This window comes from Pocillopora damicornis, chromosome 13, assembly GCF_964200805.1.
Source record: "Pocillopora damicornis chromosome 13, jaPocDami1.2, whole genome shotgun sequence".
In the NCBI taxonomy this organism is placed as follows: Eukaryota; Metazoa; Cnidaria; class Anthozoa; order Scleractinia; family Pocilloporidae; genus Pocillopora; species Pocillopora damicornis.
Window position 1 is genome coordinate 4,665,705 of NC_142682.1, and position 13,271 is coordinate 4,678,975.

Genomic DNA, 13,271 nt, shown 5'->3' on the forward strand with positions numbered 1-13,271 from the left:
TAATTTTCATAAATATCTTAAGAAGTAAAATAATTAGCTTTCCTTAGTTTCCTACAATTTTCGTTCTGTAGTCTGATCAGATGCAGTTTTCCAATTTAAGGAAAAAACGAATGAAAAAGTCCTTATCCGAGATAACTGGGCTAATTCCCCGTCACTACAAGCTAGAATCTGCATGTTTGAGGTGACAGCCATCTCAACGCATTTGGTGAGGTGAAAAAAGCTGCTTGTTTTTGTAATTTAAGCGGCAGCGGAGTAGTGCTCGTTCATCAAAGTGTGTAGTAACAATAGTAAGCGGGCGGTCCAGACGCGACCGATTTAGTGGCTCATTTAGCAAAGATAAAGCTAGTTGAAAAGCACGCACAGAAACACAGGCACGTTCCATGTTATTTCTATTATTCACAAGACAATAGACAAAGGAAAATTGTGAATGATTTGTTAAATCAGTGAACCGCGTAAGCATGTAAAAAGATTGATTCACGATTTTAAAACCATAAATGATTGTTTTCTATTTGGAATAAAAAAAATCAAGTTTTAGATAAGTTGTCATACCCTTTCGAAACGTTGAACATCCTTATAATCATGAGAAGAATTGAAGAAGATGAGTGAATTTGTAGAACCCGATCGTTATGTGCTTATAGGCTTTCACGAAATACTAATGAGAAGAACAATTAAGAACAGTTGTGAACATTTATTCAATCAACTAATGCTGCAAAGGGTAATGATTTCGTCGGGTGGTGGGGACAGTAAAGTCACAAAAATTAAGCACAAAGGCAAGTGTATTCAAAAGCACTACGCGTGTACATGCACATTCAAGACCTTTTGGCTCCACAGAATGTTCTTGGCTAAAAAGCATGTTTGTGAACAGTTCAGTACATTCCAACGTACGTCTTATATTCGCATGACCCGTTCACGCACGAGTGATCCAACATTCGCAACTGTTTTTAATTGTTCTTCGCGTTATCAGTTACTCATTAGAAAGGGTGAGACGAATTCACCATAAGTACATTAATGAATGGATGGATGAATATCGATCAATAAATCAATAAATTGAACTTTGCGAGCAAAGTTTGTCATTTGCACTATAGAAGTTTTCCCAGTATAATAGGTAGACTTTAACTTGGCGTATTACAGATAAGTTGGCATTTCTTGCAGCTGTTCAGCGTAAATCTAAAACAGAGAAATATCTCGCATTCTTTCCGACCTTTTTATTTAGTATTGACTTTAACATATATATAAAAGGTAACCAAAGAATTAAGTTGTAAGTTATAACAAACTGAAGGGCGAGGATATTTAATCATAATGTTCACATTTATTAGGTTGAAACTGTTATCTCAAGTGGATCATATTTAGATGCAAGTGCGAATCAAATCTTGCGCAATTTATGAGCTACCAAAGCTTTGGTAACATTAAAAACATACAAACTCAGCGTCAGCCGAGTTTGCAATTTGTTCTTTTCTTCTCACTTGGTAGTAACCGGAATCTTGTCGCCACTTTTTTTTTTTTTTTTTTTTAAAGAGTGGCTTTATTTTACTGCGCATGCGGCAGACAGGTTCGTCTGCTGGCTTCCTGGTAAAGACCGAAAAATCTACATACAGCATTTGCTTCTTAATGAATAGCAGTTGTATACGATATCGCTACACACGCTTGACGTTATGGGATGGATTGTAACAGTGTCTTGATATTGCAGCGTCATCGAACGAAAAGGATTTAAATAGAAGCCAGTTGGCATGATTTCTGTCCGATAAACTCTGAGCTGTAGCTCGTCGTCATCAGTCCTCTGTGTCTTGCTCTGTGCACTGAATGGGAAATTTCTCTGGAACGTAGATGTATGTTTTTGTGGTTATTTAATCAAATGTTATTGGTATATCAATAATCATTCAAACTTTGAGTTTACGCCGGCACTCGTGTTCAAGAAAGGAACAATGGCTTTGATTTCTTACTTTCGTATTGCTAAAACCATGCGAATATGGCAGACATTGCATTTTCATGTCGAAGTGTCCGCTTCAGACAGATATGCGAAGGGTTAAGTTTTATTGTCTTTATGTGGTTGGAAACATTAATTAATGTTACCTTACATGAGGTGTCCACTTACGTAAGACTACTTTATTGGGGATTCACTGTATCAACGGACCGCACTAGACTTTCTCATTGCGAAAGAGAATCACTGAAATGGTGGAAAACTGAAATAACTGCAAAAAGTGTTTACCTGTTAACAATTCTGTGATGTGAACAGGGTCGTTGCATTCTGTGCAAGGCACTGGGAACTTTTCTGAAATAGGAGAGTCATTAACCAAATTCTCTTCAAACGTCATTTTAATTTCTTCAGGCATGATCTTCTTTTGAGGCATACAAGTTTAAATTTAGATTATTGGATAAACGAGGAATAAAGGTAGTTCAAAGCTCTAAGAGTGTTGAATACATTTCAGTTCAAACCACTTTGTCTATAATTCACATTAATGCATTAGGAAAACCTAAAACTGTCGAAATGACACTTCAGTAAAGAAACTGGTGTCAGTGAGGGCTAAGGGGTTTTCTCGGGTGAAACGAAAATTCAGTCCATCAGAATACAAGAACGAAGCTGTTTTAGATCCTGCTTAGCGGCTAAGACTAGCAAATCTTTTACTAAAAAAGTTCCTCCGTTACAAACTCATGCGCTCAAATCAAAAGGCTAAAACTGTTTCTTGTTGAAGACGTTGCTATTCCTCGCATATTAGAAAGCAAGGGCATAACAACTAATCAACTGTAAACCATAAATTTGTTATAACGAAAAGAATAATATGTATTTAGGTTCTATGCAAGCTTTAACTAGCCAAACTGCAACTATGAATTAACAAGGAAAATCATTTACCTGTTAGAAATTCGTCCACGTAAGTGAGGTTCATTGGCCTTGTACAAAGCTCTGGGTAACTGTCTAGAAAAGACACGGGACACCATAATTTATACAGTTCATAAGATAGGTGCGAGTTGTTATGATTTTCGCTATGTTCTTCTTTGATAGGGCGTCGGCAGAACGAAAAATAAAAGCAAAAGTATAACTTCCCAGCCCCCTACATAAACAATAAAACAATATTGAAGTGCTCACGTTGGGCATAGTAACGTATTGGACTGAGAGATACATCTTCCTGAATCGTAAAACTTAGATCACTGTCTACTGAAGTGAATGGCACAAGTTCTTTTATTTGTTTGCAAAATATACCTGTTTTGTCATCATTTTCCTCTGGCTTTCGACGTTTGGTGGTATGTGTATATTTTTGCTTGAAAAAGTGACAAATGAAGCAAGACCACTGAGTTATAAACTCCAAAACGCGACAAACAAGGACCAAGAAGGAATGAAAACACATCGTCTTTGGAAGGTCTTACGCGAGATTTTAACTGATTATCGTTGGTGGTGTCAGTAAGAAGTTGACAGTTTTGAATCAAGAGAAGTGAAAGGCTCATTTTATAGGACTTCTCAAAAAACTTACCCGAATGTTACTGCTGCTGGCTTCCTTTGCCCGAACAAAACTAATATCGTCATGTATTTTCCCTTTCTGAGAATATGTCCTTCCAAGAATCCTTTTCCGCTTACGTAATTTCAACCAGTCAGGCAGGGGGGTGGGGTGGGGAGCCAGCTTGACATATTATAGCATATTACAATAAATACCTTTCCATGAGCTCCTTCGGGTACTTCATGTAGCTTGCATGTATCATTGTGAATAACGGAGAATAAGGGAAATAGTGGAGTCTGCAGCCATCTCAAGGGCAATGGAACATTCACTCATATTTGAAAGATTCCTCTGGCAGATTTTTGGCTTGCATTTCACACGCTGATCATTAAAATTGTTGTTGCTGTAAAAGAGGGTATTTCCCCTAATTAATAGCGTTGTAATGAATTTGGAGGAAGAGGATACATGTATCTGTTTTCAGAAAAGCGAAAAGTCTTGTCGTTTTGGGTACAGTTCCAGAAAATATCGTTCTAAAGAGACGGTTTATACTGAATGAGCATTACAGAATTTAACAAAACAAGCAAGCAAGCAAAACAAAGCAAATAAAATGGAAGAAAAGATAAATACGTTCTCCGAGGAAAAAAAATTGTTACTTTTTTTGTTTACATTGTTCATGTTTAAGCCTGATTGATCTTCAGAGTAATTTTTTAAAAATAGAATTACTTATAGGAAGACTTATTGCGGGTAAAAGTGAAAAGAAAATGTACTGATTTAGCAATACTATGGTTTTTTCAGCTAATAAATTGATTAATTCCCATTGTTACTTTGCTGGGAAATGTGTTAGGTTTGTTAGGCGAAGTTAGATGTTGAGTTCTATCTGGGAGGTGAACGACAAACAGGTTTGAGCTGCGAGAAGGAATTTTTTTGAATGCAGACTAAATATCGTTATATTTTACAGTTTTATTTCTGAATTAAAGAATCTTTGATTCAGAAATAGAACTATGTTTCTTTTCAAAACATTGCTGTCAAAGAATCAAGTGACAAACGTGGAACATGAAATTAAGTCACTTTGTTTCATTAAAAACATTATCTCTTTGAATGCACAGTTGTAATTGAGTTCTAATGGTGTGGGTAGATTAAAGCTGCTGGGTGGGAATATTTTATCTGATCGGATCAATTAATGTAAAGCCGAAGTAGAATTTATAACTGCATGCAATCCGGCAGCGAACAGCGTTAAATCAAGGATATTCTGTTGATTGTCAAACGGAAGCTCTAAGTTTTAAACAAACAAAACAACAGAGAATTGTAACAATAGAATGCCTTCTGCGTCTTCTCCCTATTAAAAGGTATTGTGTTCAGTAAATACTTACACTTATCGAGAGAGTTTGCCAGATGCGTTTCCGTCTTGCGATCGAATTTGGAGACAAGAAATCCGTTTTACGATGTCCATTTGAAGTGGTATGTTAACATGCTCTAAAGAAACCAAGTGTTGATAATGCTGGGCTAACAGTACACGCAACAGTCTGCGTAAGTTCACAAAAACTTCGACCCATTGCATTCTACTCCATCTCACAATGTGAGGCTTTCCAAACATATCATTTTGAAAATGCAATTCATGTAATACCAATTAAACACGCTACACGAGCCATCTTCATCAACGTATCGAGAAGCACAAATACTCTGCGATTCGGTAAACACCCGAAAGAACACCGAAAAGGGCCAAGTAATCATCCTTGCGAAGAGTTACCATACGAAGCTAGTTTGAGTGCCCTATTTATGAGATGTTGTTTATCAAGGAGTCGAGACCAACCTTGAACACTCAAACAGACTCCGTTCCAGCAAAACTTTTCACTGTAGTTGGCAATTCCATTCTTTTGTTCTCCACGTTTTAATGTTATGTTTCACACCTTCTTTCTACATTTATATCATCGGTAATCTTTTTCTTTTGCAATTACGCAAAATCAACTGAGTTAATATTGCTTTGTTTCGCACGAGCGCACAAAAGCCATCGAAGCAGTTCCGAGAAATTATGCCTCAAATCTTCTCTTTCAGAGAATAATTTTCCACTTCAACCATTACGTCTAGTCAGGAGGGGAAGTCATTTCTCTAATTTATCCCGGCAGGCGAAATACATTCTCTCTCGCCTTTTGCTTGTGATAGTCGTGAATAATGGCGATTATTTCCAACAGGGGCAATTTTGGGAAAACTTTGAAAATACAAATGTAATTAATTCCTTGATTGTCTGAGTGCACTTGCGACTATTTTTTTAATTACATAAAGGACGAATGATTCTTTAGAAAATTGCATTCGCGCACGATGAAGCCCTTTCAATGCCGCCACAAATGTCAACACAAACGTATTTGACCAGTAGATTCAATGAACATTTTATCAAAGAAATACAGTGAACAACCTTACACGGCTCTATTCAGTTAAATTGCAATCAATTAATCAGGCAGAATATTTACGGATGGATATAGGACGAAAACAAATCGTGCTTCATGTAGAAAAATGTATATTTACTGCGAAGAACTTGCATAGCTAAAGGAAAGTAAGAGTTTACTGGTAAAGTTATCAACACAAAAAGCAACTATTTAGAATTCAATCTTTCAAATACTTGTGAACGATAAATAGTCTAAAAGTCAATATTTACCAAGAGAATAATAAAACAAAAGGATCATAAAAAAGAATGTAAGTCTGAAATTCAAAGAAAATGGCGCTTTCTGTTGTTTGGATGTCAATGTCAATGTTCTTAATGTCGCACGGGACTCTCTTAATAGTCCTTGATTCTCTCAGACACCATAGGGCGGATCTTAACAACGCCGCGAAAGGTTGTGCGCACTGTAGCCAAGTGTGCCATCATTATAGTACATGGACCGATGCATAATAAAAACTGAATCTCAACCGATGAACATATTTTTTTTGAATGCGAAATGCCTCGGACACCTCTTACAGAGATCGCATTTAATTCCTATAAAAATACCAACGTTAGCTTAAGTCTCAAAAAGGGCGGAAAAGAAAATAAAAGAAATAAAATAAAGAACCACGTGATGTCGTGGGCAGAATTCGTCATATTTTGATCACCTTTCACCTTTACAATTATTTATCTCGTCTAAGCTAAGTGGGGGAGATTTAGTTGTATTAGTCACAATTCAAGCAGGTCGCGCTTTGAGCAACTAGCTGCCGCTGAAAAAAAACCAAACAAACAAACAAACAAAAACTGTTAAACAACCAATCTAGCTCAATAACATTATATCTAATGTTTATAGACCGAGAAAAGAGGAAAATATCTGATTAATTTTAAAATAAACATACAGATTTGCATTTGACTAACCAAAGAGAACAAAGAGGAGAATAACCTTAAAAATCATAACAGTTTATCATCAGGCTATTTGATAGAATCATTAAACTATTTGGAAATAGTGCTAACGTAAACCAAGAAAATATTCTTTCAAGTGATCTTCGGGCATGCCCTTCTATTTGGTCGCATGTTAATGAGATGCCTCAACAAATCCCTCTGTTAGTCTTGATCTGTACACTGCACGGGTTGTTTATCTAGAAAGGAAAATGTACAAAACTGAAGAGAACAGAGGAAGGTTTTATAAAGGATTCCTGTTTGTAAACAGTATAGCCGACGGTTCACATATGTGACTAACATTATCAAGAAAAGGAAAGATACAGGAGAGCAAACTTTAGGACAAAGCATTTACTTGTTAAAAACCTATTTAGTATCAAAGCAAAGTGGGGAATTTACCGTCCCAAAACCCCGCAAAATCTTTCCTTTCTCGGGATCACTTACGTCTTGCCGAGATCAACTGTTACAAATTACAAACAATAATAATAGTAATACAAAGTAAACAGAGGTGATCGGAAGGCGCCCTCTCGATAATTTTCGTAACCCTAAGTCATAAACTACCCACAGTGTGGAGAAGATCAAAATTAAAGAATAAAACTTGGCACACAGGTCATTACAGACATATCGCGTTGCTTAAAAGGACACATAAACAAGTTAAAATACGTTACATTGTTATTTACAAAGCAACACGAATACACTCTGAAATATTTCTCGCAGTTTCTCCCGAGAATTAGCACACGGGACACAATGAACTAGCCCTCCTTTCTGCAAATTTGTTTCTGTAACTGATGATTTTACGCTTTTATGGACCACAACGGTTTTCAGTGACGAACTGAACATTTCCCTGCAATCATCAAAACCCAGCTTGATGTATTGCGTGACGTGATTATGCTAATTTTTTCCTTGTCATAGGTAATAAAAAGTGAGACCAAAATTCAATTTTTGGCTTGTGGCGATACAGAAAAAGGGAATTGGAGAGCAACTAGACTATTTTTGAAACATGTGTCCTAAGCCACTTTCATGGGCAAAAAATAAAACAAAACCTTTTTTTTAACGGGAAGTTGAGAGGACATTGATGTAAAGGCGTGACAACTTCGAACTAATTCCATGAATTTCATGAGAAATGAACCTATTTATCTTTAATTGATTTCTTACGGCAAAGGATAAAATCTGGTCTGGACCCTGAATTCTTGAATCTGGACTCTACTTTACATATTTTCTGTATGGGGGGGGGGGGATACTTTAAATATGTTCTGTATGGGGGGGGGGGGCTGCTTGGGTGATGATCTCGTTATCATGTCTTGACAAAGTGATTAGCATATAACGAACCGGTTATACGTCACTCCAATATAAATTAATGTATGGATAAATGAATTTCGATCAATAAATCAATAAATTTGACTTTGCAAGTAAAATTTGCCACATGCATTTTGAGAGTTTTCCCAGTATGGTAGTAAAGATTATAACTTGGAGTATTACAGATAAGTTGGTATTACTCGTAGCTGTTAATTGCAAATCTAAACAAAGAAATACTTACTTCTTTCCGACCTTTTTATTTAGTTTTGATTTTAACATATACTAAAGACAACCAAAGAACCAAGTTGCAAGCAATTAGAGACTGCAGGACGAGAATATTTTAATCAAAATGTTCACGGTTGGTAGGTTAATACTTTTACCACAAGTGGATCACATTCAGATGCTTATCAAATGTTTCACAATTTTTGAACTAGCAGATCTTTGGTAAGATTAGTGACATGCATCCACGGTTAAATTTTTTTCTTCTATTTTAGTACTACTCTGAACCTTGTGGTCATTCTTTTTATATGTATATAAAAAAGTGGGTTAACTTCACTGCGTATGCGTCAGATAGGTTCGTCTGCTAGCCTCATCGTAAAGACCGAAAATTCTCCAAGCAGCATTATATTTGCTTCTTGACTAGTAGCACTTGTATGGATTGTAACAGTGTCTTGATATTGCTAAGTCATCGAACGGAAGGATTTAAATATATGCCAGTTGCCATGATTTCTGTCCGATAAACTCTGAGCTGAAGCTCGACATCAGTCCTCTGTGTCTTGCTCTGTGCACTGGATGGGAAATTTGTCTGGAACGTAAATGTATGTATTGTGGCTATTTAATAGAATATTATTGGTATATCAATAATCATTCAAAATCTGAGTTTACGCCAGCACTCGCGTTCAATTAAAGAACAACGTCTTTGATTTCTCCTTTTTGGGTTAAGTTTTTTATCTCTATGTGGTTGGGAACATTAATTAATGTATCCTTACATGAGGTGTCCACTTACGGAAGATTACTTTTTTGGGGATTCACTGTATCAACGAACCGCAATAGTCTTTCTCGTTGAGAAAGAGAATCACTGAAATGATAGAAAACTGAAATAACTGTAAAAAGTGTTTACCTGTCAACAATTCTGTGGTGTGAAGAGGGTCACTGCATTCTGTGCAAGGCACTGGGAACTTTTCTGAAATAAGAGAGTCATTAACTAAATTCTCTTAAAACGCCATTTCAATTTCTTCAGGCATGATCTTCTTTTGTGGCATACAAGTTTAAATTTAGATTATTAAATACTTTATAAACGAGGAATGAAGGCAGTTCAAAGCTCTAAGAGTGTTAAAGACATTTCAGTTAAGACCACTTTGTCTATAATTCACATTAATGCATTAAGGAAACCTAAAACTGTCGACATGACACTTCAGTAAAGAAACTGGTGTCAGTGAGGGCTAAGGAATGATATTTTAGAAGCTGAAGTAGATTAGAAGCTTCTGAAGGATTTCTGAGACAAAATGCATTTATCTCACCGAGTACTCGCACAAACAGCGCACCTAAAATGGTTTTTTCGGGTGAAACGAAAATGCAGTGCATTAGAATGCAAGAACGAAGCTGTTATTAGATCCTGCTTAACGGCCAAGAGTAGCAAATCTTTTACCGAAAAAAGTTCCTCCGTTACAAACTCACGCATTCAAATCAAAAGGCTAAAACTGTTTCTTGTTGAAGACGTTGCTATTCCTCGTATATTAGAGAGCAAGGGCATAACAACTAATCAACTGTAAACTATAAATCTGTTATAACGAAATACGTGAAAGGATAATATGTATTTAGGTTCTATGCAAGCCTTAACTAGCCAAACTGCAACTATGAATTAACAAGGAAAAACCATTTACCTGTTAGAAATTCGTTCACGTAAGTGAGGTTCATTGGCCTTGTACAAAGCTCTGGGTAATTGTCTAGAAAAGACACGAGACACCGTAAATTATACAGTTCATAAGATAGGTGCGAGTTGTTATGATTTTCGTGATGTTTTTCTTTGATAGGGTGTCGGGAAAACGAAAAATAAAAACAAAAACATAACTTCCCAGCCACTACATAAACAAAAAAAAATAATATTCATGTGATCGCGTCAAGCATAGTAACGTATTGGACTGAGAGATACATCTTCCTGAATCGTAACACTGAGATCGCTGTCTACTGAAGTGAATGGCACAAGTTCTTTTATTTGTTTGCAAAATATACCTGTTTTGTCATCATTTTCCTCTGGCTTTCGACGTTTGGCGGTATATGTATATTTTTGCTTGAAAAAGTGACAAACGAAGCAAGACCACTGAGTTATAAACTCCAAAACTTGACAAACAAGGACCAAGAAGGAATGAAAACACATCGTCTTTGGAAGGCCTTAAGCGAGATTTTAACTGATTGTCGTTGGTGGTGTCAGTTAGAAGTTGACAGTTTTGAATCAAGAGAAGTGAAAGGGTCATTTTATAGGACTTTTCGAAAAACTTACCCGAATGTTTTATGCTGCTGGCTTCCTTTGCACGTACAAAACCAAATTTCGTAATGTATTTTCCCTTTCTTAGAATATGTCCTTCCAAGAATCATTTTCCGCTTACGTAATTTCAACCAGTCAAGCAGGGGGGGGGGGGGGAGGGGGGAGTCAGCTGGACATATTATAGCATATTACAATAAACACCTTTCCATGAGCTTCTTCGGGTACTTGTATCATTTTGAATAATGGAGAATAAGGAAAATGGTGGAGTCCGCAGCCATCTCAAGGGCAATGGAACATTCACTCATATTTGAAATATTCCACTGGGAGATTTTTGGCTGGCATTTCACATGCTGATTATTAAAATTGTTGCTGTTGTAAAAGAGGGCATTTCCCTCAATTAAAAATTTTATAATGACCTAATTTGGAGGGAAGAGGATGCATACACCCGTTTTAAGAAAAACGAAAGGTTAAGGTCGTTTTGGGAACAGTAATACAGAATATCGCTCCAAAGAGACCGTTTATAGTGCATGAGAATTACAGAATATCACAAAACAAACAAGCAAGCAAAACGAAATTTAAAAAATTGAAGAAGAGATAAATACATTCTCTGAGGAAAAAAACCGTACTTTTTAGTACGGCAAACTTAATTTATCTTCAGAGTAAATTTTTAAAAATAGAATTAATTGTAGGAAGACCAATTGTGGGTAGAAGTGTCAAAAATGTTCTGATTTAGCAATACCATGGTTTTTATCAGCTAATGAGCTGTTCAGTTCTCATCATCACTTCACTGGGAAATGTGTTAGGTTTGTTAGGCGAAGTCAGATATTGAGTTCCATCTGGGATGTGAACGACAAACAGATTTGGGCTTCGAGAAGGGATTGCTTAGAATGCACACTAAATATCGTTAATTTTAAAGTACTGTTTCTGAATCGGTGTAGAATCTTTGATTTAGAGATAGAACGATATTTTCTTTCAAAACATTGTTGTCAAAGAATCAAGTGACAGACGTGGAACATGAAGTCGTTTTGTTTCATTAACAACGATCGAACGTACACTGTCTCTTTGCATGCACAAGCTGTAATTTAATTCTAATAGTGTGGGCAAATTAGAGCTGCTGGGCGGAAATTTTTTATCTGATCGATTCAATTGAGGTAAATTTATTTAGAGCCAAAGTAATATTTAATGTTTGTATGCAATCGGGCAGCAAAAAGCGTAAAATCCAGGATATTCTGTTGATTGTCAAACGGAAGCTCTAAGTTACAAACAACCCAGTATAAGATTACATCAATGGAATGCCTTTCGCGTCTTCCCCCATTTAAGAGTTATTGTGTTCAGTAAATATTTACTCTTATTTAGACAATTTGTCGGATGCGTTTCTCCTGCGATCGCATATAGAGACAAAAAATCATTTACGATATCTATTCGGAATGGTTTATTTACACGCTTTCAAGAAACAAATGTCGAATATGTTGGGATAAAAGTGAACGTCAACAGCCCGCGTAAGTTCACGAAAACCTTGACCCACTGTATTCTACTCTATCTCACAATGTGAAGCTTTCCAAACACATAATTTAATGCAATTCGTGTAATGCCGATCATATACGCTACACGAGCCATCTACGCATAGAGGAGCACAAATATTCTGTGATTCAGTAAACACCTGAAAAAACACCGACAAGGGCTAAGTAATCATCTTTACAAAGAGTTGCCATACGAAGCTAGTTTGAGTCCCTTATTTATTAGATGCGATTTGGTTTATCAAGGAGACGACACCAACCTTGAACACTCAAACAGAATCCATTCCAGCAAAACGTTTCACTCTGATAACTATTCCATTCTTTTGTTCTCCACTTTTCAATGTTATGTTTCACACCTATATTATCGTGCTCTATTTCTTTCGCACTGAGGCAAAATTAGTATAGTAAATATTGCTTCGTTTTGCACGAGCGAACAAAGGCCGTAGACGTAATTCCGAGAAATTATTCTTTAAGTTCTGTCTTTCCAAGAATAATTTTCCACCACATCCGGTCAGGAGGGGAACTCGTTTCATTAGCTTATCCCAACAGGTGAAATACATTCCCTCTGGCCTGATACATGTAATAGTCGTGAATAATGGCAACTGGAGCACGGTTAGCCTTCTAACTGGCCGAACAGAGCCAGGCTTATGAGCTTATAACCTATCTCCGACAGATGCGATTAATGAGTTCGTCAGCGAAGTGAGAGAACAATTCCTGTGAGCGAGATCCAAAGCAATGGTAGAGAAAAAATCGTTTTTCCCAAGAGCTTAAAGGCGGGAAAAGAAATAACTGAACTGACTACTGTAAAAAAGGCGACTCTTACATCGACCGAAAAATTTTCTAAAATGAAAATATTTACAAACATATTTCATCGCATCTAACAGAAAATTAAGCAGTTTAAATTGTTTTTATCTGATAAATGCTAAATATGATTTGTTTACACTTTGTGATAGCATTTGCGACAAGTAAGAGTTTAATGTTCCACTGACCCTGTAAGGTGTCTTTTATAGTTCCAACGGGAGAAAATTTTAAAATTGACAACTGAAGAACTGAATTCTTACCACTTGACTCGTCTGCCAAAAACAAGACGGCAAATTTCAAAAAAAGCCTCGCTTAAATCGATCTGAGAAACCATGGACCGCTTTCTTCGATCCCTTCCCCTGTGTAAACACAATAATTTCGGCCCACCCACGTAA

General features: G+C 36.5%; 1 protein-coding gene and 1 long non-coding RNA gene across 3 annotated transcripts; both read right to left on the reverse strand.

Annotated features, from left to right (window-relative positions):
• Window positions 1-600: 600 nt before the first annotated feature.
• LOC149035075 (uncharacterized) lies at window positions 601-3,690 on the reverse strand. The gene is made up of 5 exons (XR_016182576.1): window positions 3,644-3,690; window positions 3,465-3,543; window positions 3,197-3,254; window positions 2,849-2,911; window positions 601-1,813 (listed from the first exon to the last, which is right to left on the reverse strand). It is a non-coding gene; the product is annotated as an uncharacterized LOC149035075 (long non-coding RNA).
• On the reverse strand, window positions 3,660-10,526 carry LOC149035076 (uncharacterized). 2 transcript variants are annotated; one of them, XR_016182195.1, is made up of 5 exons: window positions 10,306-10,526; window positions 9,957-10,019; window positions 9,194-9,256; window positions 8,581-8,878; window positions 3,660-6,977 (listed from the first exon to the last, which is right to left on the reverse strand). XR_016182195.1 is itself a non-coding variant. In XM_089191236.1 (4 exons), the coding sequence occupies exons 1-4, from the start codon at window positions 10,448-10,450 to the stop codon at window positions 8,835-8,837; spliced, it is 315 nt and encodes a 104-aa protein (XP_089047362.1). In that variant the 5' UTR covers window positions 10,451-10,526; the 3' UTR covers window positions 8,048-8,834. The 2 variants fall into 2 exon arrangements, 1 of the variants encoding a protein (XP_089047362.1); XM_089191236.1 differs by lacking the exon at window positions 3,660-6,977 and having other exon boundaries at window positions 8,048-8,878.
• Window positions 10,527-13,271: the final 2,745 nt, after the last annotated feature.